The sequence below is a fragment of the Malus domestica genome, chromosome 10, assembly GCF_042453785.1.
Source record: "Malus domestica chromosome 10, GDT2T_hap1".
NCBI lineage: Eukaryota > Viridiplantae > Streptophyta > Magnoliopsida > Rosales > Rosaceae > Malus > Malus domestica.
Window position 1 is genome coordinate 38,071,411 of NC_091670.1, and position 24,545 is coordinate 38,095,955.

A 24,545-nucleotide genomic window follows, 5' to 3' on the forward strand; every position below is an offset into this window, starting at 1 on the left:
TTTAAGTATGATTGTGTAAATCCTAGATAAGATTTGATTCTAGTTATCCTTTCCTATTACAACTTGTATTACTTGGAGGAGAAGGAATATCTTCTCTCCCTTTACTACTATAAATAAAGGCACAATGTAGGAGGGATAACAACACACACATTCCCCTACAATTCTACAAACACACATCTCTCTCCTCTCTCTCTCTGCCGCCGGCCCTAGTCCCTCTGTCAGATAAAATAGACCACAACACAGGAAATATTTTACATGCATATACACAATATGTTGACAAAAAGGTAGGAAATATGACAAGACAACGATCAAATCAAATATCGATGATGTAGCAATTAAAGATTAACAACACATCGATCAAAAATCGACGTCATACTAAAATTGGTCATTTCAACGACTAGAATATTCAAATTATATGGAAAATGATAATTTTGTCCAATTTTCCTCTAATTTTACATTTTTATTTTCGTCTAAATTTTTTTGAAACTTCTAGCCATAACCTTTCAGGGTAAAATTCTTGGATCTGGCGCAAGAATGTCTATATGTATGCACTACAAAAAAAAAAAAAAAAATCCCTTTTTGGGACTGTTCATTTAAGGACAAATTTGCAAGCTGTGGCTTTTTATTTTATTTTTATTTTAATTAAAAGAGAGAATAGAAAATCTGTCTTTTTTGTTTTAGTTTACCACAGTTATTTTTTTTTTTTTGACATTGTTCCACTCCGGATCTTACTGTCCAGAGCTTAAAGATTAGGCAATCTGGACCACTCAAATTGTATTTGACGATTCCAATTAACTTATTTCACTAGCTACTTCACACAAACTAAAAGCTCCAATTTCTTTTTCCACAAACCAAGGACTCCGATTTGGTTCTTAGGCTCCGAACACTAAGGTCCAGAGAAGATCCAAATTCGTTTAGGCTGCTCCACCATGTGATAAGAGAGACCAGCCTTTGAAGACCTGACCCAGTGACTAGTGTGCATAACCATGTTTTTTGAACCATCGAATAATGCTAAATTATAATTGCTAATGATAAATCCACCACGGCAGAAAAAAAAAACATAATGTAATTAAACAATAAGCATATATAGTTGCAAAATTTGGATTCATATGATGGGAACCATATCAATTTATTTTTTCTTCCTTTCGACTTGTTCGAATTTCATGAAGAATATGATCTGAATACTTTTATATGTGCAATATTTTGTTTTCTTCTAGCTACAGAAACAAATTCCTGCAGATTTCAGAATCCGTCTAGCTGATCAAGTCGGAAATGGTGTATGTATGGTGTTCGGGGGCGGCGTTCTGGGTGTGTGTGTGGAGAAACTGGTGTGTACTTGTGAAAGAAATGTTCCAAATTCTGTCACAACAATACCATGCTATCTGCATCTCAATGACTTGAGCAGCATTGAAAGTTAGGCTCTTATACAATCAACCTCCTCATGAACCTTCAGCCAGCTCTTTCAACAGTGTGACAACGTCGTCTGACGATCCAAGGAGATATCGTGCACTTGATCTCTTTCGCCCAACAGCGCATGAGAAGTAATTGTCACCCTTGAGGTCAAGCACGGAAGAACCTTCGTGGAGTGACATTTTATCACGCATTAACGTTGGCCTCCAAGCACTCCCGATTGCATGGATACTAGCTCTCTTTTCTAAGGTTGACAAGGACCGTTGTTTCTTAAGGCGAGCTGCCTTTGAGTTACTTTTACTCGTTGAAATCCTTGGCAGTGGCGCAGATGACATGCCTGGAGTGGGTGAAGGAGGTCTTGTAGGAACAGTTGGAGGTGCCTCAACAGGAAGCTCTGGTTCAAAAAATGTATAGACATCTTCGTCCTAAACCAATGAATCCATGTGCATGATTTCATATATCCATCACCGCGCTCAAGGGATGCAAAATTGATTCCAAACTACATTTTCGTGTATAAGAAGTTTTATGGAAAAAATGATGATTAGGTCAACTGGTCAAGAAGAAACGCACCTTTGGTAGAAAGTGTCCAATGCAGAGGACATAATCGATCGGTGCCTTCATGCCTTTGTTATGAACTATTTCTCCTAAAATACGATCGATAGCTGCACCCTGCATATACATTGAAACAGCACATAGGAAGAACAAATAGGACAATTTGTTTGTTCCAATTGATGTAAATTATGGAAAGCAGGACTCCCATCTAATTAAAATGCATGTACCTTTGTAACACCAACTGCTCGGACCTCCACAGATCGACCACCTTGGACGACATCAACAGATGCATTTGAGATCGGGCCTGTCCACAGATGCTGCAGCAGATCTCTCGCTTGGAGCCTTCCAAACTCAATATCTGTAATCATAGATATAGTGATGGATAAAATTGACAATGGATGAAACAAAAACGAAGCTCCATGACAGTCATTAACCAAAAGAATAAAGACATTCTCGGGTACCTGCATACTTGTAGTTCCATACAAGTGAAGTTTCACGAAGCTCAAAATGTGACCGTGGTGTTCTCTCAGTAAAGTACTCAAAAACATGCTGAAATCATGAACAAATATCAGGAATTCCAGTTTACAAATGAAATTCATCCCAAAGATAGTTAATTGGTATATAGTTGCAATATGAACCTTGACGCTGTCAACCCAATCCATATTCAAATTTTCTGGCATTGTTGTCATCCATTCTCCCATTGTAAGACGTAAGAACATCCCATTTTCTGCTGCCAACCACATGTTGTAATCACCGAAGTTCTGTATAGGAAGCTGTTAGTCCCAAACACAACATGCAAGGGGTCAGAAATAAAGAATCACTGAAGAAAGTAAGGGTACATAGTCCAAGACGCTTCTGTCACTTCCACTGAGAACAACAATTGTTGTCTTAGAGTCATCACAAATTTTTTTCAAGGGTTCCTTGAGATCTGGGTGCAATTTAAGTTCCATTTCTCTGATTTGGCCACCCCTTCTCCCAAACGTGTCTTTCGGTTCAGTTAAAGTGGCATTGAATCCCTGTAATACAAACACAATCACAACGAACATGATGAAGAAAATCTAAATATTAAAATCCGATTACCAATAACGAAAAGGAAAAAAATAGTATGCAGAGTCTACCAGTATAAGTAATCGATTGCTGGATTGCAAATAACGATCAACTGCTACTTTGATTGGAAGTATGGGGGGAACCTGTCTCGTCCTTAGTTGAGCTTCGACAATTGTATCATTGAGTTCACTATGTAAATGAAAAATTCACCATGAAGCATTAACTTGGAGAAAAAGGCAAGTTATGATGGTTGCGTCCCACTGCATAAATGAAAGCTATAAAAAGTACAGCACTGGGAGTCGATCAATACCTTACAAAGGTTGCAGCCCACTCTTGCGACGTGTGAGTTGTTACGTGCATGAAGTTATGATGGTGACGCTTTTCTCTTTCATCAGCTGCCATATTCAAAGCATAACCTATGGAAGCTGCGACTTCAGTGATATTCCAAGGATTCACTAATATAGCCCCAGCACCAAGAGACTGTGCTGCACCTGCAAACTAGATATGAACACACTGATTTAGAACATAAACTAAAACCACTTGAACTAATTCTGCTCCTTTAACACCTTCCACTTCTTCCTAAATAAGCAACTCCTTTTAGCATTTCGCGTTATTTAGATGAAGCGAAATCATAATCAATTAAAACTGAATCATGGGACCTTAAATTACCTCGCTTAAAATGAGAACTCCTTTCTTGGAAGCTTGACAAGCAACAAACTCATAGCTCACAAGATTCATTCCATCCCTTAAAGATGTAACAAGCGCTACATCTGAAAATAGTGGTCAAGCATAGAGAATTTATAAACGTGCAAAGCTCGATTAGATGTGGCTTGTTATACAAAAAAACAAAATATGCTTGGCTAGCTAGCTATAGGACCAGAGTAATTACGTCCTTAAATATGTAAAGTGTATAACGCAGGATGAACCGCATTCTGTATATCCATTTCTGGGGGCGCTGCTATACTTAGATATGCAATGTTTATCATGGCATCTAGTTTAACAATTTCAGTGCCTCGACCACCTCATATTTGGGTAACAAAAGAGTATCTATTTCTAATGGTTTTATCAGAAGCGGAAATACTTCAAAAAGTTTATTAAGCATTAAAGACAACAATGATGAATACTGTGAGTGTTACGGCACAAAAAAGAGTACCAGTAACAGCGTATAGTGCACATAATGCGTGAAAGTCAAGAGATCGATCCTGTAAATAAAGAAGAAGATGCTTTAGAAATCTTCACATATGAGTTAACCACTAGATTCACAAAACAACCGGTAAAAGCAAAAACCTATCTATAATTTTGTAAGGGCAAAGGCTGGTTTCGAGCTTACACTTTAAGCTACTTACTCTCTAAAATGCCATCTGAATTAATCCCGAGATGCAAGAAATTGCCATTCTATCATAAGCTATTAACGCCTTTAGAACTAAAGAAAAAGTTCTAAAGCCGCGCCTGCGAGTTAGCTCAAGGTGAGAGAGTAGTGCAACTACGTCTTCAACGTCCATATTACATGGCAGGGTATCATGCTTTCAACTACTAACTATATAGACACAATAGTTTACGAATATCTAATCTTACATCCGGAATGCCTTCCTAAGTTTCAGGAACTGACAAGCCAACTTACACAATTCATAAATTATCCGACACAGCACTCAACAAAATATCTTGTTCTATTCTGTATCTAGTTATCTACTACTGTGAAAAGAGTCTTTACAGATACAAAACAAGAGGTCAAAAAGATAAATACAAACCAGATGATGTATTGGAACAGCAGTAAGAGTTCCAAACCTCCCATTAATGCGTCCGACAATCTCATGAACCTGACTCGTGAGCTTTTGATCTGTGTGTGAAACCACATAGCATAAACGGATATCAAATTCTTCAAGGTGATTGTAGCTTTTGAGGAAAAAAAGTAATTAAACTTTTATGACAGGGCTATCAAAGGGAGGACAGGGGGAAAATGAGGATAAAAACCATAGATTGATGAGGAGAAATGCAATAATTCTACCAACTTAAGGCTGCAGGTATATTGAGAAGGAACCTACACTCAGGAACGTCTGTTCTTGTTGGTACAGCAATTTGCAGCAAGACTACTTTATCACGCCAGTTCAGGTTTTCCTCGAGAAATTTCTCAAACGCCAAAATCTTTTGAGGAATCCCCTTGATCATATCGAGACGATCAACACCCAACATTACCTGTCAGATGGTTGACAGGAAACACTTATGTATTTACAAAATAAAATAAACATGGTAAGTGTAAGCTCATAGCTGTAGACCATGGATTCAGAATCAGAACCGTTGACAAAGAACAAATTATTGTCATGTGTAGAGCCATGAATACATGAAATGATCGCCAAATTTCAACACCAACAAGTAACATCGCATAAGAGGCACACACGCGAAGTAGGGTAAACAATAGGTGTGGCTCATGTGCCTTGCAGAAGAGGCTTAATGTAAAAGTTTAGATATGCTGCCACAGGATGCGGTTCAATTTAAATAAACAAAATAAATGGTGGTTTAAGTTCTGAAGGAAAATGTAATCATTTCTTACTTTTCTTCCAGCAAATCTTTCTTTCAGTTCTTTCATGTGGTCCTGGACTTGAGGTAGTTCTAGAGCTCGGATAAATCTGTCTGAGTCTATCCCAATTGGAAACTACAATTTCATTGGGGAAACCAGTTACCACAAGGATGAATTAAGTGAGAAAACTCTTATCGATGAAATTTTATATGCTGATAACGGTCTGATTGAAGAGGTTAACTGATAACAATGAGGAAAATGAAAATGTGAAGGGCTTATACATACCGCGGCCACGCGAGTCAGCTTTCCTTGATTCTCTACTCCTTCAGGTGTACCCTCTAAACCAAGAATACGAGTGCAAGCACTGACAAAGTGCCTTGCATAATCATATGTATGGAAACTGGAAGTTGAAAAATCCCCCCATCAAAACCCTTGTGGTCTTCAGACACAACATAAGACGATAACTTACAGAATACATTTCACAACAGAATATTGACAACATTTTATTGTGTAATGAGAGCGTAATCTGCTCATAAGCAGGCAAAACAATAGGTTGATTAAAATTTATTCACTACTTAAATTTTTATCTCTCCAACATCAAAACCGGAGGAAATCTGAAGAAATTGTCTTGTAGAACAATAAATGTCATATAAGTACCAAATTAATTTTATGAAATATAACGTGGAACAAGCATTTCAAAATACTTTTCTGGGAAATACATGTCTTACCCAACCAAATCAGCAGCAAGAACCGATCTCAATAGTTCTGACCGAGATGGCAGCGTCCTATGTATTTCTGAGGAAGGAAAAGGTGTATGGAGAAACCAACCAACTTTCATTTTGTTGTTATGTTCTTTTAGGCATTTAGGAAGAAACATTAGGTGGTAATCATGGCACCAAACGACATCCCCCTCCTGGTAGTGTTCATGTACAACATCAGCAAACATTTGGTTTGCCTTCTTATACGCATCAAACTGAGATTGGAAACTTCGGGTGGTTGCAAGGCGGTCTTCTTGTGGAAGTCCAAGATAATGGAAAAGAGGCCACAAGATGTTGTTACAGTAGCCATTGTAATATTGATGAACAATTTCTTCGTCAAGAAACACCGGGATGCACCTCTGCAGTAAATAAAGTTTTTTATCTTCGATGCATAATCAAACAGCTTGTGTGTAATACCGTGTGTGTGCGCAGTTCAAAAACGTAGTAGCCTAAATTTTGTGAAAATTGCAAGCCAAGATTTTGTACCTTTTCAGCTAAAGCTTTAGTCAATGCTTTTTGTCCAACACTATCTGGTACATTTACACCAGCCCAACCAATCCACCTGGCATCGAACTCCTTCACGCCTTCAAGAAGACAATCCAGATTAACGCAGCATTGATTATGCCATTATTGAAAGTCAAATGGTCTAACCTCTAAAATCTATAGCCTAACATAAAATTTAGGAGGTAACGCGAAAAACGCCAGTAAAATAAAAGGACAGTCCAAAGGAGTAAGGCAAGATGATTATCACATACCTAAAAGTGCACTGACTAGTCCTCCGACACTTATCTCAAGCTGCCATGAGTCCTCTCCCTTCCTAACAGCAGAGACAGGTAACCTATTAGCCACCACCAGTAAACGCTGTTTAGGAGGCCGTCCCTCTTTCCATTCACATCCATCAATAAAAATTTTTGTTGCTGAAACTCCTTCCGGAAAATCGTCCTCACTGGATACACCTAAATTTTCACCCTCGGTGAAAAATGCATCACTCCCTACGAATTCTGCCTGTCTGTTTCCATCTTCATTTGATTGCGAAACGCGGTTTGATCTCCTTAGCTCTCTTTCCCTGAGAAGCCTTTCCAATCTACTTCTTGGTGTGGAAGGATTGCAGTTATAATTATTTCCTGGCATATGCTTGTCCTGCAGAAAAAGCTGCAATTTGCAAATTTCTATAGGTCATTTGAGTCGTGCATCAGCTCTCATACTACAAAACTTCTAGCAGATTATTCATCCTCAACCACTTCAACACAAATGTGTTAAAAGCAAAAGCACTCAAATTGTAACAACATATTTGTTAAGGTATGTCTCAAAAACAATTAGTTTTCTTCTGTAATACATATCTTCGAGCACATTTTCGATATCCAATCACTTATTTTAATTACTGCAATATATGCAAGGGGTGTGCTATCCACACACCCCATTTTACTTCTCACACACCCTTTGATAATTTCTATCCGTTGATCTTCTTCAATTCATCTGATCCGAAAGTCGAAAATTAAAAAGGTGTGTGAGAAGTAAAATGGGATGTGTGGATATCACACCCCTATATGCAAACACCTGCCATGTTTGTCATAAACCAAGAAATAAAAATTCAGCAGCAAATACTGTAGTAATTTAGATAGTGTTAATATATGCAGTGTAAATATATTCATACTGCAGTAATTCAGGGAATTAAAAGAAATTAACCACTCATGTATATTATCCAGAGTTAAAAAATAAATTGCAGAAGTGAAAGATTCATGATACATTTTTCTGTACAGTAATTAATTTTTGAAGTGACAAAATAATACCCCAATAAAATATCATTTGAAAAAGGGAAAAAAAGGGGGAAAAAACCATGATCAAGTTGATTGTTTTGCATGTCCCGACAAAATTAACACAAACAAAATCAAAATCCCATGAAAAAATACACAACGGCACATCTTCTAGAAAACAAGAAGCCAAGAATCATGGGAACAACAATTCAACGAAAGACAAAATGTATTATAAAAAAATGAGAAGAGAGAAAGCGAATGGAGGAGACTGACCAGATAGCTATGCAGAATGCAGATCTCAGTTGGGATTTGAGAGTGCTTTTGCTTTTCAGAGAAGCGATTTTATAAAAACCAGAAGACGGGCTTGGAGAATGGATGTACGTACGTGGGGGTGGCAAGTTGGGCAACCGATATTTTGGGAGGTGGCTGTGGTCACACCAAAGGATGCAGAAAAATCTCAAAATTCAATCAGATTGTGATGAAGATTATCCACAAAGAGGGAGAGTGGAGACATACATTGCTGTTTTGTGTTTTTGTTTTGTTTTGGTTTGGCCATGCAGAAGAGATGATGACACCTAACCAAACATTTGCATCCAATTCAAAAAAAAACTTTTGGTTCGTATAATTTATATATGCTCAGAAGGGGTTATAAAACATAGGACTTGCAGTGAGCTGTGTTTGTATGTGACCCGGTCCACACCACCAACATTGCACAATTTCTTAGTGAATTGGTGTTTTGTGAATTTACTAAAATTAGAGTTCAAAATACTCCTCCTTTCTTGATTTAATGCAGGAAATAAGGGTTTTTCTTTTTCTTTTCATTTTAATCTTTAAGAATAGTTTGAGTCTTTCAGAAACACTAGAAAATAAATAAATAAATAAATAAACAACTTTATTTTGTACCGTATATTATTATGGGACCATATGTGTTGGAGCAATTTGGATTTAAACTTCCGATTCTGACCCAAAAAATTTTAATTCCAAATCCAAAAGTTCTCAAATTTGAGCATTTGCAATGTATCTAGAAATTCGAAAAATTCCAAATTTCTAATCCAACTTTATGCAAATTTTTTCAGACTTGATGAGATCTCAAAATTCCAAATAAATTCTAAATTTTTATACTAAATGGATGTATTTTGTGGTCAATTTTTATATTCTTACTAATTGGATGTGTTTATATCATACACATTAAAAAAGAGGAGTATAACAGCATTAATATACAAATATGTGTCTTTAGAACTACGAAATGAGAGTAGAGATTGAATCTAAAACACAATGAATAAAAAAAAAAACCATTATCGATCAGCGCCATTCGCCATTTTCATAAAAACACTGCATTCAGTTTAACCACATGTTTTTAAGAGAGTGAGGATTTCGATATGGATGTGGATTCGTTGTTGGCAAGTGTTTGGTTTCTATCACAACTATATTCTTAAAGAATAATTATATTTCTAGAGCGAGCTTTAATGTGTAAACGCGCTCTTTTGGATTGAAACTAATTTAGAAGTGTTAAATGGGTACATTACTCCACTGATCAAGAAAATAATCTACGATGAATCAGCGACTACAATAGATCATCTCCAAATAGTGAGGCCACATAAAGTTATCGCGTAGGAGTAAGACCGCATAAAGTCCTCATTAGTAGACAAGACCACATAATTCATCACACAAGGCGAAAATCACCTCCAACCATCACTCTAGTGTGGCCACGACAAAATTAATTATGCCGAGGAGGGACTCATCAATCAACTCATTCATCAACGATCAACAACCTCATTACTCAAACAAATTTGAGGCCCGACGCTACTATGCCACTATATATATGACACATCTAAGGTGGGGACTAATAGAGCTGATCGCTAAAAGCAGTGCAAACTCATTAAGTAACAAGCATTACGTTAATTATATTGCTCATTACAATCAAATTGTCATTTAAACTTTGTGCGGATAGCAATATTCCAAGAAAATAGTTCAGATAGTAATAGCCCAATAAAATACAAGAAACTCTAACTAAGAGAAATTATGTGATCCGATACCCGTGATTACATGTTTTCTACAACCGTAGTCACAAAAACCACCCCATACCCCACCCCTCGCTATTGAGGTCCACAACTTCCCCCACCTGGTCCCATTCCCCCTCTCATAAATGAATGAGGATTCTCCCCAGATCCTCTTTGTAAGGATCTTGGATATTCTCAAATCATATTCGTTCGTCGTACATCGTAGATTTAGAAATCATTTAAAATAATTTTATTTTAAATTAAATATAAATAGTACTTGACGAAAACTAACTACACGATATACGATAAACGAACACAATTTGAAGATTTTCAGAATTCTCAAAAATAGAATTCGGAGAGAATCCACCTGGCTCATAAATATACCACTCCGACTACGTCCGTACTCAAGAATCTCTTGTAGATAGACTTAGTGATTGAACACTTTTCTTTCACTGTTCACGCGATCCAGGCTGTAGGGGTTATGTCACCAGTCTGTAGGGTACATATCATGATCATCACAAGTTCCACGTGTGGCGATGAAGGACACCAATATATCTTATATTTAGGTCATTGTCGTCCGCTTTTCAATTAACACTAGTACAAATGCGTGTGTACGTAGAAAATGTACGTAGAAAAACCTTAGCCATAAGCTTAGCCTCTAATGAAAAAGATATTATTTTTGTTTCATTATATAAAGCAAGGAAATTTAATTAGAATATTTGTTTCATTACGCAATTTAGATGTATCTGAATTATCTAAATGGTGTGTTGTGTGTTATTACATATCAAGTTTGAATCTTCATTGTATATAATTTAGATTGCATTAGAATATCGTTTAGCTCAAAAAAGATATGGTTACTAGCACTCAGTGTTTAAAATTTATTCGACATGGTCGAGATTTATGTGAAAATATCGGAAACGTTAGGGCCTATTTGGTATCCTATTTGAATTTTTTTATCATTTTTCAAAACATTTCTTAAGAACATTTCTTGAAAACAATTTTTTTTTTAAATTCAAAAACTTGATTGGTTTGCTATTTAGAATTTCTAAATCTTAAGACTTAAACTAGACAAAAATATCTAAAAAGAAAGGGTCGCATGAGAAAGAGAAAGAGGAGAGAGGAGGGAAGAAAATACAAGATGATTGAAGGAAAGAGAAAGAAGAGAGGATCAGATGAGATAGAAAGGAAGATGAGTGAGAGAATGAAGATAGCGGATTGGATGAGAGACGAAAAAGATAAAAAATAAAAAAATATAAAAAAGAGGAGAGAAGAGGAAGAGAGAGAGATATATTTGGAGTGAGAGGGGAAGAGGGAGAGAAAATAAATGAATAAGTTTAAGTTTAAAAACTCTAAAAACTCATTTTTTTTATGTTTTTAAAGAATATACTATATTTTTTAGTTAGTCTTAAGTTCAGTTTTTTAAAAACAGTCATACCAAACAAGTTTTTAAGGCTTAAAACTTGAAAATTGTTTTGAGTTTAAAAAGTTGAATTCAAGTAGAGTACCAAACAAGCTCTTAGAGAAAGATTTAGAAGTAGGATGAAGTCTAAACTTTAAAGGATATCAACGAAACTTGGCAGTTTTTGTCGATATTTTCGACATATCAATTGAATATCGATAAATTGCCATATAACATATATTGAAAGCAAGACTCAACCACAAAAAAGAATAAACCAGATCTTTGTGGTGGGGTTTATCCTCATCGAAATCTATATCGCATATCCAATTGGTTGTGTACAAGAGACCAACACTACAAAGAAACAAATTAGAGAGGCTATGAAAGGTATGCAATTTTCGGTTACTTTTCATAAACACCAGTTAGAACATTGTCTACGTGCACTTCGTTGGAAATTTAATATTTTATTATAATATTAAATTGATCAATTAAATGAAAATTAGAAGGATGTTTTTTTTTTTTTTTTTTTGGAATGATGGCTCTTCAAATAAAGAATTGCAACGTTTGAGACTTTATGGATAATCACATATTTTCAAAAGAGACATCTTTATTTCTATAAATAGGCAAGTCACCTTGTGATCATGAAACACTTTTTCATTAATTAAATAATCATACTTAAAAGTGGACTAAATATTATAGAGTTTCATCGAGTCCATATAATAGAGTATTCAACACAACGCGGTTCATTAGAACTTTGTGATTTGTAGTACTACTGTTACATGGATGTGGTTTTCGCATCTTGAGAGACAAGCACTCATCAACTATGGTTTTTTAATCCATGTATGTGCATTTGACATTATTTTTCAGTATGCGTAAGCAAATTTGGTATTTAGTTGCATAACGAGAACTTTTAGAAGTTACGTTAGAGTGAAAAGCAATAGTTGAAAATAACTTACATGAAATAAGGATATCAGTGTGATAGTGTCTGAAATCAACTATGCATGAAAAAGCTAAAGCATGTGAAAAAGCTAAAGCATGAAATCAACTAATTTAATGGATTGATTAAACCGTCTATGAGTGCAAAGTAGTGTTAAGGCCACACGTTAATATTCGCTTGTGAAAATGTAAAACCCGAAATATTATTGGGCATCTAAATAAAGCCCAATAACGAAAAGTTCCCTTGGGCTCATCATCAGCCCACCAGTAGTAGGACCCACCAACCATTCTTCGCTTCCAATTTCCGGAACGAAAAAGTGTCAAACGTTTTCAACCGTCGATCACTCATCAGTCCCTTTCAGAGCTCCAGAAAACCCTATGGCGAAAACGACGCCGTCGCGCCCCACCCTTCTCTTCCTCACCGTTCTCCTCCTGACCACAGCACAGCCCTCCCAATCCTTCTCCTACTCTCAGTACCGAACCCTCTTCTCCCTCGCCCACTCGCTCATGACGCGCGTGGCCAACCTCCGCGCATCACGCGGCGACATTTCGGGATCGGAGCGGGCCAGGGCCGTCGCGTCGAAGCTGGAGCGGGGGCTCGAGATGGGCGTGTGGGGGTTCATGCGGTCCGCCGGCTGGGACTACCTCAGGAACTACGCGTGGAGGGACTTCCCCTATACGGAGGTGGTATACGCCGTTTCGGACGCGAACGAGTTGCTGAGGTGGCTGGGTGACTTGACTCAGAGGAAATCGGATTCCGATAGAGCCGCTTGGGTCGCTCAGAATTACCAAAGTATCCTCAGGGTTTCCAATTCGCTGCTCCGTCGGCTCCTCAAAGTGTTCTATCATTCGGTACGCACCGTATCACTCCTTAACTAAATATCAAGTACGTTTACGTTTTTAGGTCAAGTATAATAAAAAACATTTTGATGGTTAACTTTTACATTTTTCCGAAGCACTTTCAAACAGACCCTTTAAATATCTGGTGAATCATTTTTGTAAAATATTTTATTGCCACGTGTTACCTAAACCGTAGCATCCCTGAACAACGGTGTTTTTACACGAGTGTTATCGAATATATACACGTGTTATAAAATGTGTGACACTACGGTTGGGATTATGTGGCAGGGAGCGTTGAGAGACTTGGTGAAGACGGTGCAGAGCGAGGTGGTGGAGGGCGAACTATTGAGGGATTGTCTTGAATTGGGCTCCAATGATTTGCAAGGTGTTGTTCAGATCCTCAAGGATTTGGGATTGAAATACGGTTCCACCAACCATCAAGAACTATGACATTTTATGGCTTGTAATTTTATTTTCTTTCGTCATACACTATAAAAATTTGTCACGTTTGTTTTTTATTGTCCTTTAGTCCCAATAATTATGGGGCGTTAACTTAGAGGACAATGGGCTCCTTTATTTATTGCTTCTCGAATGTAGTGTCAATGTGCCATAAACTTTGGATATTTTTTTTGTTGTTGGATCTGCTTTTGTAAGAGAAATTTTTCGGTTTACTTGAAACACGAACATTTTTTAAGTGAAGAAATACCTGAATATAAAAACTTCTATGCACTTATATTATAAGTACAAGCTCTTGTTCTGAACATACGGAAAAATCTTTCATTTTGTAGGAACAACTTTGACTCACAAATGCTTCTGTTAGAAGTATAATTTTTTCTTTGTCACATTGGGCATGCATGGTATGTATGATTAGATTGTAATAGAAGAAGACTTCCTAATTTTAAGACATATCGGAAGTAGAAGTGAATATTTTTCATTTGGTGGGAATGAAAAGAATATAAGACACGAAGAAAACTCATTATTTCTATTTCTTCCATTTTATAAAGGGTTAGAATGGATAAGTTTTTACCGTGAATAATTCATCTTTTATGCTCGTGTTGGACATAATTTTTTTATTTATCGCCTCATCATACCTTCAAATTAAAGAGTTATATATCCCAATTTAATTTCTTTCACCAAGATAGAGTGTGACGACTTTTTCAAACTGTTAACACCTCCCAATTTTTTGAATTAGAAATGTAGAAGTCCAAATGTTTTTATAGCTGGTTCTGCCAAACACTAAAATAGCGTCGGTCTAAAAGCGTTTCTGAAAAAGTCCTTTTACATATTTGAGAGTATTTATAAAAAATGCTCTTCTACCAAAAGTGTTCTTGCTAGAACTCAGTTATGACCTAGCACTAGACCCGGCAATCCGGTCATGTTTTGTTGTGTTTTTGTTATTTTTGTGTCATAATTAGTATCTTAACAGATCGTATCGTGTAAAATTTGTTATCTTAAAGGGTTCTTAAGAGGCGACTCAATAAGGACCCCAATCGTTAACGGGTCGTGTGGTTTCGCATCATGTTAATGGGTTATGCAAGAAATTGTCGTGTCTTATATCTAGACCTTGCAAATGGATCGTGTTCGTGTCGTTTACGTATTATACCCATTATCTTAACGGTGATCCTTACGATACTTTATTGTGTTTTTAACGGATGATCTGATAATAACATGACTCGTTAACAAGTTGATCTGAAATCTATTATTTTCACATATTGTGTAAATGAATCGTGCAAAAAATTACCAGGGTTACCTACCATGCACACCTAAACACATGAATTATTATGTTGTGGACTCAGCTTCTCCAAATCCATTTTCTCTCTTGCAAATAAAGATGGAACAAAGCTTAGATTTTGTTTAATCAGATATACAGTGATGTCCATAAATAAGTGGCAGGTGGTGGGTGATGAAATAATTGAAGGCAAATATTTGATAGGTGATGTGACATGGCTAAGTAGTGAATAGTAGTACTAGTATAGTATCTCAACTACTTGTTTAAATTGTGCCACTCCTTGCGACCAAAAAAACTTAACCGTTATCGCGTGCTTATAAATTCCATCTTTCCTTCATCTTATCCTTTTTCTAAGTTTATAAACTTGGTCCCAAAATTCAATTTGATTATGTTAAAGAAATAATCACGGGTCTTGGTTCTGCTGATCCAACTCATGCTCTTCAAATCTTGTTTGTGCGTTTGTGCAGAGCATGCATGTAATGGAACCATTTCTTTCATGTGTAACTAGTTATAGACATTTATTCCCTCACACTCACAAACTCACAAGCAAATTTTTTAAGCTCTCGCGTTTTCGAGGTAATTAGAAGATGATTAGCTATGAAGAAAATTTATTCTTTAGAATCCTACCATTTGCAATTATTAAGTTTTATTTATGAGTAATCAATCTTATATTCTCTCGGTGGTTGTAATTTTATAATATCTCCCTTCAAGTTCAACTTACTTTTAATTTTAGTAGGTTATCAATTTCAATTCAATCATAGGTACCAAGCAAGCCTAAAAGAGAAGTAGATGTGGTTATGTTAGGTAGTCAAAGCAATTGTGTATGCTTTTTACACTTATGTTAGAGTTTCTTTTTATAGATTAGAGTAATTTAGAATATCAGTTTGGAAAAAAATATAAGGAGAAAAATGTTTGAACTAGTGACTTATTGCTAAACCTATTTTCCGTGGATTATTCATTGTGTCAGATTTGGATATGAAAATTTAGATTTAAGGATAAATATGAAAAACCGCATAAAGTATCAACATACTCTCAATTTGTCACGATAAATAGTGCTATCTAGGAGCATTTCCCTATAAACACAAGCAGTGTTTAACTTTTACAATGGCAAATAAAGCTATACAAGCCTTTTAAACTTTCAAATTCCATAGCAGGAAACCAGCCAAAAGACCTCTCCGATAAAGAGTGTGAGAGAGATGGCGAAGAAGATAACACAATATAAATTATTTTGCCTTACGTTAATGTAATGTTTGACTTCTTCGGCTCAAGGACCACCGTGGATCAAGATGATTGATGAGATGAGAAAGATCGATTTCCATGGAGGTGCCGCTTTCCCTTCACTTCTTAGTCAACTTAAAAAGGGTTGACCCTACCCTGTCAAATTGACTAGTGTAACATGTCAAGTTTTTTAAAATACAAATACTAAACGCAAACATCTAAAAACAACTAATAAGACGATGCACTGGATCAATTATATGATGATGCATTAGACTAATTAAATGGTTTATATAAGACCTTTGAAGTGGTGCTACGCTATTTTACGGGCTGAATTTACTACTAAATGGAACAAATGTGTCATTCAAATGGACCCTAATCATTGTATTTTCAAGTGTATGTATGTGTTTTAGTCAAACCCTTTTTCACTAATGTTTAGCTTCTCTAACACATTTCTTTGGGGTTTATTTTTGTTTCTTTTGTAGTTAGGCGCTCACTGTTTTGGCCAAAGAAAGTTAGGTTATATACTGCTGGCCATGTTTTGGGTAGCTGGGTTTGCTTCTTTTGTTGTTGGCGTTCACTATACTGTATTTTTGTCTTCCCCTTCCACATGAAATAGAGACCACCGACGCATATAAGTCAATGAAAACTATAGAAAAGACATATTTTCTTACCAAATTGTGTATCCATTATTCTTGTCAAACATGCGAGGGAGATGGTTGTAAAGGCGTTTATCCTTACAAGGCATGCAATGCAGCAATGCAATTGCAATGAAACTAAATTGGCCCAAAACATTAAAGATTGCCACCCTTCCACATTAAATTGCATGTGGGTAGGTTTGGTATAAATTTTTGTAGAACATGCTCGAGACCGATATCATTATTATACGAACAATGCCAAAGAGACCATATATTATACTCAATTAGTATATTGTTTTATGTGGCAAATGATGCATACAACTAACATTCAATGAAATAATTAATTAATGTGACATTTGCCACATTATGATACACCAATATAGTATCCGTAGCATTTTTCTTGCTACGCATATTCTTCACAGACCAATAATTATGTTATGTCTTGATTCTTGAATCTCAGCCCTTGATTTTATCTGTTCCCGATGACCCTTTTTCTAGATCAGAATATAGCTCTCTTTTTTCTTTTTCTTTTTTTAATTTGCTTCATCAGTTTTGCAATGCACTAATGGCGCGTTTACGTATCCGTAATCGGAATGAGAATGTGGAATTGAATTCCGATTACGGAATACTCCGGTGTTTACTAAACATGGAGGAATCAAAAAATCAGTGGGGCCCACATAAATTTTGGAATTCAATTCCTTGTATTGGTGGAATTGGATTCCCTAGATATAGGTGGTAATCCAATTCCTGATTGTTTGGGTAATCGGAATGACACTTTTGTTCCCTTTATGCCCTCACTTACTTTTTTTATTTCCAAGACTATCCTTTATAAACCCATTAAAGTATATAAAATATTTGATTTGAGACAAGGGCATTTTAGTAATCATACTAGTTTATATTCCGATTCTGCTGAATTAGTAAACAGCTTTATGGAATTCTATTCTAATTCCAGAACATTTAAGTAAACAACTTCAACAGGAATCTGATTTTGACTTCTCCTCATTCCAACTCCTCCTCAATTCAGTTTCTCCTCAATTCAATTTCTCATATTTTCATTATCGTTACGTAAACGCGCCATAAATAGCGAGGAGCCAAAGTAACGCAAAATGGACAGAGAGACCGCATGAGAGGATTGATAGAATAGGGATATTGGTGTATAAGATGTTGCCACTTTTAATTAGATTAGAGAAGAAGTTAGTTAAGGAAGTTAGCTGTGTAAGTGTAGGACTATAAATACCTCAACACTGTATTACTTGGTTGTTAAGAAAATATATCAGAGATATTCATCTTCTCTCTAAGTTCTTTCTTTCTCTCTCTCTCTCTCTCTCTAAGTCTGTTACATTCTTATTCTTCCTTACTGTATAAGATTGATCATAGTTAACATGGTATCAGAGCTCACCATAAAGCTCGGCTTGTTGCTAAAGGGTTTAGTCAAGAACCGGGTCTTGATTATGGGGAAACCTTCAGTCCTGTGGTTAAACCTACCACGGTTCGCCTAGTATTGGCTTTGGCAGCTCAATTTAATTGGCCCCTTAGGCAACTAGATGTCAAGAATGCCTTTTTACATGGCATTTTGGATGAAGAGGTGTATATGACCCAGCCTCCTGGTTTTGCTGATGTCACTACTTCTCACCTTGTTTGCAAGTTGCACAAGTCCCTATATGGACTTAAGCAAGCCCCTCGAGCTTGGAATGACAGATTTACCAAGTTCTTGCCTCTTTTGGGTTTTCAGCACACTTATTCTGACTCCTCCCTATTTGTCAAGACAGTTGACTCTGGTATTGTCATCTTACTGCTTTATGTGGACGATATTATTATCACAGGGAATGCAGCTGCAGCTATGCAACAGGTTATTAGTGCTTTAACCAAGGAATTTGATATCAAGGATTTGGGGGATCTGCATTTCTTTATGGGCATTCAAATCTCTCGCACTGCACATGGCTTATGTTTGTCTCAATCCAAATATATTTTGGATCTTCTTACTAAAACTAAGATGCTTGAGTCCAAGTCATGTGAGACTCCCTGTTTGCCCTATAAACGGCTTCTCAAAGATGATGGTGCTCCTTATAACAATCCAACGTTGTACAGGAGTGTAGTAGGTGCATTGCAGTACCTCACATTTACAAGGCCGGATATAGCATTTTCTGTCCATCAAGTATGTCAATTCATGCAACAGCCTATGATTGCTCATTTCACTGCTGTCAAACGCATTTTGAGGTACTTAAAGGGTACCATTCATCATGGCCTCTTTTATTCACAAGGACCACTCCAATTAAAAGCCTTTAGTGATGCTGATTGGGCAGGTGACCCTAATGATAGGCGTTCTACCACTGGCATGGCTGTGTTTTTAGGAAACAATCCTATATCCTGGTCATCAAAGAAACAATTGACAGTTTCTCGCTCATCCACAGAGGCTGAATATCGAGCCTTGTCCTCTACTTCCGCTGAATTAGACTGGATTCAGCAACTGTTAGTCCTTCTGCAGGTTCCTCTTACATCACCTCCGGTTTTATTTTGTGATAATTTGTCCACCATTGCTTTGGCTTTTAATCTGGTTCAACATCAACGCACTAAGCACATAGAGGTTGATGTTCATTTTGTGCGTGAACGCGTTGCCAAGAAACAACTTTCTGTTCAGTTTGTGTCATCTAAAGAGCAGTTTGCTGATATTTTGACTAAAGGGTTGAGTTCTCCTCTGTTTCGTACTCACTGTACCAACCTCATGCTTCGAGCTTCGAATCATGTGTTTGCGGGGGGATGATAGAATAGGGATATTGGTGTATAAGATGTTGCCACTTGTAATTAGATTAGAGAAGAAGTTAGTTAAGGAAGTTAGCTGTGTAAGTGTAGGACTATAAATACCTCAACACTGTATTACTTGGTTGTTAAGAAAATATATCAGAGATATTTATCTTCTCTCTAAGTTCTTTCTCTCTCTCTCTCTCTCTCTCTAAGTTTGTTACATTCTTATTCTTCCTTACTGTATAAGATTGATCATAGTTAACAAGGATCACAGAGCTCTAGAGAAAAGTTGACTTTGCAATAGTACTTTTGTAGATCACCAAACACAAGAGCATGGTTACCAGGTCCAAAACTAGTGTAGCATAGACATGTACATGTAGTATTACACACAAGATAGAGAATGAATGATGTGATCATCTATCCCTTCCGAATCAGTCTAATTTTTACTATAGTATTAGATTATAGGATTGTGGCATAGAACTCTAATTATGTGTTTGAACACTTATATAATAATCAAAATAGTTCCAATACGTATAAAGGCGGATATGCATATAAGCCAGAAGTAGATGTGACCCCCCACATTCCAAAAACTCATTTGAAGCCTGCACAAACTTACAAAGGCGGATATGTATAATTCTTCGTACATATTTAAGCTATATGCTCCTCTTTGATACCAAGTCTAGCTCCGCCATTGAATACCCACGTCAATACAAAAGATTTAGAACAATTCCAACTCATCCCAAGTAACTAAACATGTTGTCAAAACACTTGGGTCGAACTTCATCTATGACAAAAATAGATCTGCACAAATCTAGAGCCAATAACTTAGCTAGGGTCGTCACAGGAGCTGCACAAATTTAGTGCATGGAAATTAAAAAGCAAATATGTATGTTATTCACTTATTCATGAGGTTACCATTATGCAATGCTGATTTGTTACAGATTGAATTAATACAGTGATTAATGTAAGTGTGTCGTTGAATTTTAGAAATTAATACCAACAAAGGCCAAGATGCACATTGGATACGCAACACGTATTGATGAGAGGTATTGGGATGCAAAAAATTAAGAGAAATTAAGAGAAATTCAGAGAGAAAAATATAGAGAGAGGTGTCAGAGCTGGGCTTTGCCATACAGTCTCTCACATTATATCCGGGTGTAGTTAATGCCTCGAACCAACTTTCTCAACTGTAAGAGCTATGCATTGCATGCCATTGCTTCCTTGCTATTATATATCCTCATCAACCTTGCTTTATGTTCCTCACAGGCTCACACACTCACCTTTCCTTCTTCAGGGTTTCACTCTCACCTTTCTAGCCATTAGGTCCTTCTCATTCTTCCTCCTCTATATTTTAGTTTTTATTGCTAAATTGGGGTCGATATTATGATCGCGGGAACGGCGAGGAGAATGTGGTTGGTTTCCGTGGTGGTTTTGGCCGTGAGCCTGTGGTGGAGTGGCGCTAGGGCTGAACCGCAAGTGCCTTGCTACTTCATTTTTGGGGACTCTTTGGTTGACAATGGTAATAACAACCAGCTTCAGTCCTTGGCCAGAGCTGACTACTTGCCTTATGGGGTCGACTTTGGTGGACCAACCGGAAGATTTTCCAACGGAAAAACCACCGTTGATGTTGTTGGTGAGCTTCTCTCTCTCCCTCCCTCCAGCTCTCTCGTTCTCATTTTCCACTTACATTTGCCATGCATGCTTGCCCATTTCTTTGTTCTATAAAATCCTCATGAGAGGTTCTTTCTTGCAATAATATTTAGTCCTAATGGCGTGACTGTCTAATATTTGTGTTTAACATGTTCAAAAATTATACTATCCGTCCAATAAACAATAAATTGGTTACATGAGAGAATCTCTTGTTTATTAGACTACACAAGTAAAGGCTATTCATTAATGTGATGTAGTGCTAGTTGATCCATCCAAATAAGTAAAATAATAAGACGTCGTAATGTTGGTTCGGCAAGGTTTTAGTTTCGGCCACAAGATTGCACACTACCTTCTTGTACTTTCTCTCTGCATAAATGAATATAGTACCTTTTCTCTAAACAAAATTTTCAAACTGAAATATTGGAATTTCAAATCCTATTTTATGTGTTTTTGACATGCATAATGTTCTGCTATTTGGCTGATTATGATCACTTAATTTCTGCATAAATCTCATGCCAATTATTTGTGAAAACCTGCAGTTGGTAATAAATTTTTTAGACCAAGAATTCTCTATGTTTGTCTTGGATTTTTGTACATGCAGCCTTCTATTAGTTGTTTGAAAATAAAACTAGCAACAAAGAATAGTAGCTCTCAACCAGTCTGTTTTCATCATTTATGACATTCAAGGGAGAATTTATTTCTCTCAACCAGTCTGCTTTCACATGTTGCTTTCTAAAAATTCAGAAATCCCATATATTTAGTTACATGATCATATAATTCAAGTGGGGGAAATAACTGAATGCATGAAAAGTAAAAACCATGGATGTTACATGGGAGACACAAACCACTTACCAAAACAGTGAAATCCACCATAACTGGAGTTACTGATGACTTAAATTATCTGCATGCAGCTGAGCTTCTGGGTTTTGATGATTTCATCCCTCCCTATGCAACTGCTAGAGGCCAAGACGTACTGAAAGGAGTTAACTTTGCATCTGCAGCTGCTGGAATTAGAGAAGAAACTGGACGCCAATTGGTGATTACAATTTTCCATGACACATATTTTCACTATAACATTATTCTAATTATTAATGTGTTTTAATTATATTCAATCATGTTTTATTACTGTTGTAGGGTGATCGGATTACATTTAGTGGTCAGGTAAAGAATTACCAAAACACAGTGTCTCAAGTGGTAAACTTACTAGGTGATGAGGACCAAGCTGCAAATTATCTGAGCAAATGCATATACTCAGTTGGATTAGGCAGCAACGATTACCTTAACAACTATTTTATGCCCCAGTTTTACTCCACCGGCAACCAATTTACCCCGGAGGAATATGCTGATTCGCTCATTCACGATTACGGTCAACAGCTGACGGTTAGTCTTTTTCCCCTTCCGTGCATTTTTTGTGCATTTAGGTTCATCAAGACCAATGTTATTTTATGGTTATGAAATTATATTGTTAATACAGAAGCTGCAGCATTATTCCGTCAAACAATCGAATATATTATGTTGTCTGACAATTTGATAAAAGAACATTTCTTATAAGATCGTAACACTCCCTTAGATAGATCTCAGGCTAGCTAAAAGTTATCTCGTATAAACTATGATAATAGCTAGCACAAATATAACACAAAATGAGAATGCGCCTTAAGTTATGGTCATGTGTTACTCGTTATATATAATATGTATAGATTTTGGTAATTTGCATATAACATAAATATAATATATGTATATATATATATGTATATGTATATGTATATGTACATACATACATATATATGTGAGTGTAACTATATTATGAAGTTTAATTAGGTGGTTTCCTTTAAAACCAGTAGATTGTAATTATTTAATGTTGATTGATGTGTGCTGTATAGATTTTGTACAATTATGGAGCAAGGAAGGTTGTGTTGTTTGGAATTGGTCAAATAGGTTGCAGTCCAAATGAATTGGCACAAAATAGCCCAGATGGTTCCTCATGCGTGCAAAAAATAAACTCTGCAAACCAAATTTTCAATAGCAAGCTCAAGGCACTTGCCAATGAATTCAACACTAATCTAGCAGATGCAAGATTTATCTTCGTAGACTCTTATGGCATTTTCCAGGACATAATAAGCAACCCTGCACAATATGGTAATTACAAAGGGAAATTTTCAAAAACCCTCTGTTGTTCATCTTGAAAATACAACCCTTTTTTTTTCTGTTGCGACATAACCCGATTTTCTTCTGTTTGTTGATTCGGTTAAGATTAACGAATTAGCAATCACGCAATCACCAATTGCCTGATGAAGTAGGTAAAACTGAAAATTCTTGCTCTTGGTTACGTGATTGCTTTTCAATTAATTTTAACATAATCGACTAGTAAAGAAGCAAAATCAAGGTAAAAAGGTCGAAACATTTCTTTTGTATTTTCAAGATAATTTTTTAGAGTGGTTCATGAAGTCTGCCCTAATTATTGATTAAAACTCACTAGGATTTTTTTCTTTCTTTTTTGTGTGTTTCTGGTGTGTTTTATTTCAGGATTTAGAGTTACAAACGCAGGGTGCTGTGGGGTAGGGAGGAACAATGGCCAAATTACATGTCTTCCTTTCCAAACTCCATGCCAAAATAGGGATGAGTATCTATTTTGGGATGCATTTCATCCAACTGAGGCTGGCAATGCTGTTATAGCAAGGAGAGCATACAGCGCCGTTCAGGCCTCGGACGCTTACCCTGTCGATATACGCCGGCTTGCCCTTCTTTAATCATCATCGTCGTCGTCATCATCCACATAATCATTGATTTATGGCTGCAGTGGCATATAATCATGCTTGCATGATTGCATCATATCATAAAAAAAGTAGCAGCTATATAATACGTCGTGCTTTCTTGTACGTCATGGTTTTCTATGTTGCAGTTAATCATCTTTGGTTTTTAGAATTTTGAAATGTTCATCGAACTTTGATCTTCTTCTTGTGGACTACTGAAAGGATTAAATTAATACGAAATTGAGTTTGTTTGGTTTACTTTAGAGAAAAAAAAGAAGCTCCATGAGTGGTCTCGCCGACCTCGTTTCAATTTCAATTGTTTTCCCCAGTGCCCGACATTCCTTGTAAACTTTACAGTTACAGACATGTTAAATAGGTGAATAGCATTATATCTCCCCACATTTGGTGTCATCATATATGTCGGCTGCATTAGTGCATTTATTACTAATGTGGCATGTCAATGACTCGATGACTCGATATTGTTGGCCTGTGATCTTCATTTTGCTTTGTGTTTTTTTTTTTTTTCAAACTAAATTTCTAAAATTCTATCAAATAACCTTGTTAAATGTTTGCTTTACAAATTTTGTTGGCTTGTGATCTTCATTTTGCTTTA

The 24,545-nt window shown here is 36.5% G+C and overlaps 3 protein-coding genes across 4 annotated transcripts; 2 read left to right on the forward strand and 1 right to left on the reverse strand.

Moving 5' to 3' along the window:
- Positions 1–1,110: 1,110 nt before the first annotated feature.
- Positions 1,111–8,659, reverse strand: LOC103429665 (alpha,alpha-trehalose-phosphate synthase [UDP-forming] 1-like). Of its 2 annotated transcripts, none has more exons than XM_008367798.4 (18): positions 8,310–8,659; positions 7,038–7,434; positions 6,769–6,866; positions 6,253–6,641; positions 5,810–5,924; positions 5,558–5,659; positions 5,052–5,202; positions 4,758–4,846; positions 4,163–4,211; positions 3,679–3,779; positions 3,320–3,507; positions 3,081–3,198; positions 2,802–2,978; positions 2,601–2,723; positions 2,424–2,511; positions 2,190–2,320; positions 1,981–2,079; positions 1,111–1,835 (listed from the first exon to the last, which is right to left on the reverse strand). In XM_008367798.4, the coding sequence occupies exons 2-18, from the start codon at positions 7,411–7,413 to the stop codon at positions 1,440–1,442; spliced, it is 2,790 nt and encodes a 929-aa protein (XP_008366020.3). In that variant the 5' UTR covers positions 7,414–7,434; positions 8,310–8,659; the 3' UTR covers positions 1,111–1,439. The 2 variants fall into 2 exon arrangements, with proteins under 2 accessions (XP_008366020.3, XP_070663097.1); XM_070806996.1 differs by having other exon boundaries at positions 7,038–7,451; positions 8,310–8,439.
- A 3,823-nt stretch (positions 8,660–12,482) lies between these two features.
- Positions 12,483–13,911, forward strand: LOC103429666 (uncharacterized). Its single transcript, XM_008367800.4, has 2 exons — positions 12,483–13,220; positions 13,497–13,911. Exons 1-2 carry the CDS (start codon positions 12,747–12,749, stop codon positions 13,656–13,658), a joined length of 636 nt encoding a protein of 211 aa, XP_008366022.3. The 5' UTR covers positions 12,483–12,746; the 3' UTR covers positions 13,659–13,911.
- Positions 13,912–20,708: 6,797 nt separating this feature from the next.
- LOC103429669 (GDSL esterase/lipase At5g45670-like) lies at positions 20,709–24,190 on the forward strand. Its single transcript, XM_008367802.4, has 5 exons — positions 20,709–21,165; positions 22,094–22,218; positions 22,317–22,562; positions 23,063–23,318; positions 23,706–24,190. The coding sequence occupies exons 1-5, from the start codon at positions 20,916–20,918 to the stop codon at positions 23,927–23,929; spliced, it is 1,101 nt and encodes a 366-aa protein (XP_008366024.1). The 5' UTR covers positions 20,709–20,915; the 3' UTR covers positions 23,930–24,190.
- Positions 24,191–24,545: the final 355 nt, after the last annotated feature.

Excerpts from the sequence above, each read along its gene's own strand:
- LOC103429665 (XM_008367798.4), bottom strand. The coding sequence starts at position 7,413 with ATGCCAGGAAATAATTATAACTGCAATCCTTCCACACCAAGAAGTAGA. Across the intron at positions 5,660-5,809 it reads AGCTGACTCGCGTGGCCGCG|TTTCCAATTGGGATAGACTC; the intron begins GTATGTATAAGC and ends ATGAAATTGTAG. Across the intron at positions 3,780-4,162 it reads TGCACTATACGCTGTTACTG|ATGTAGCGCTTGTTACATCT; the intron begins GTACTCTTTTTT and ends CACTATTTTCAG.
- LOC103429666 (XM_008367800.4), top strand. The coding sequence starts at position 12,747 with ATGGCGAAAACGACGCCGTCGCGCCCCACCCTTCTCTTCCTCACCGTT. Across the intron at positions 13,221-13,496 it reads TCAAAGTGTTCTATCATTCG|GGAGCGTTGAGAGACTTGGT; the intron begins GTACGCACCGTA and ends ATTATGTGGCAG.
- LOC103429669 (XM_008367802.4), top strand. The coding sequence starts at position 20,916 with ATGATCGCGGGAACGGCGAGGAGAATGTGGTTGGTTTCCGTGGTGGTT. Across the intron at positions 21,166-22,093 it reads AACCACCGTTGATGTTGTTG|CTGAGCTTCTGGGTTTTGAT; the intron begins GTGAGCTTCTCT and ends ATCTGCATGCAG. Across the intron at positions 22,563-23,062 it reads ATTACGGTCAACAGCTGACG|ATTTTGTACAATTATGGAGC; the intron begins GTTAGTCTTTTT and ends TGTGCTGTATAG.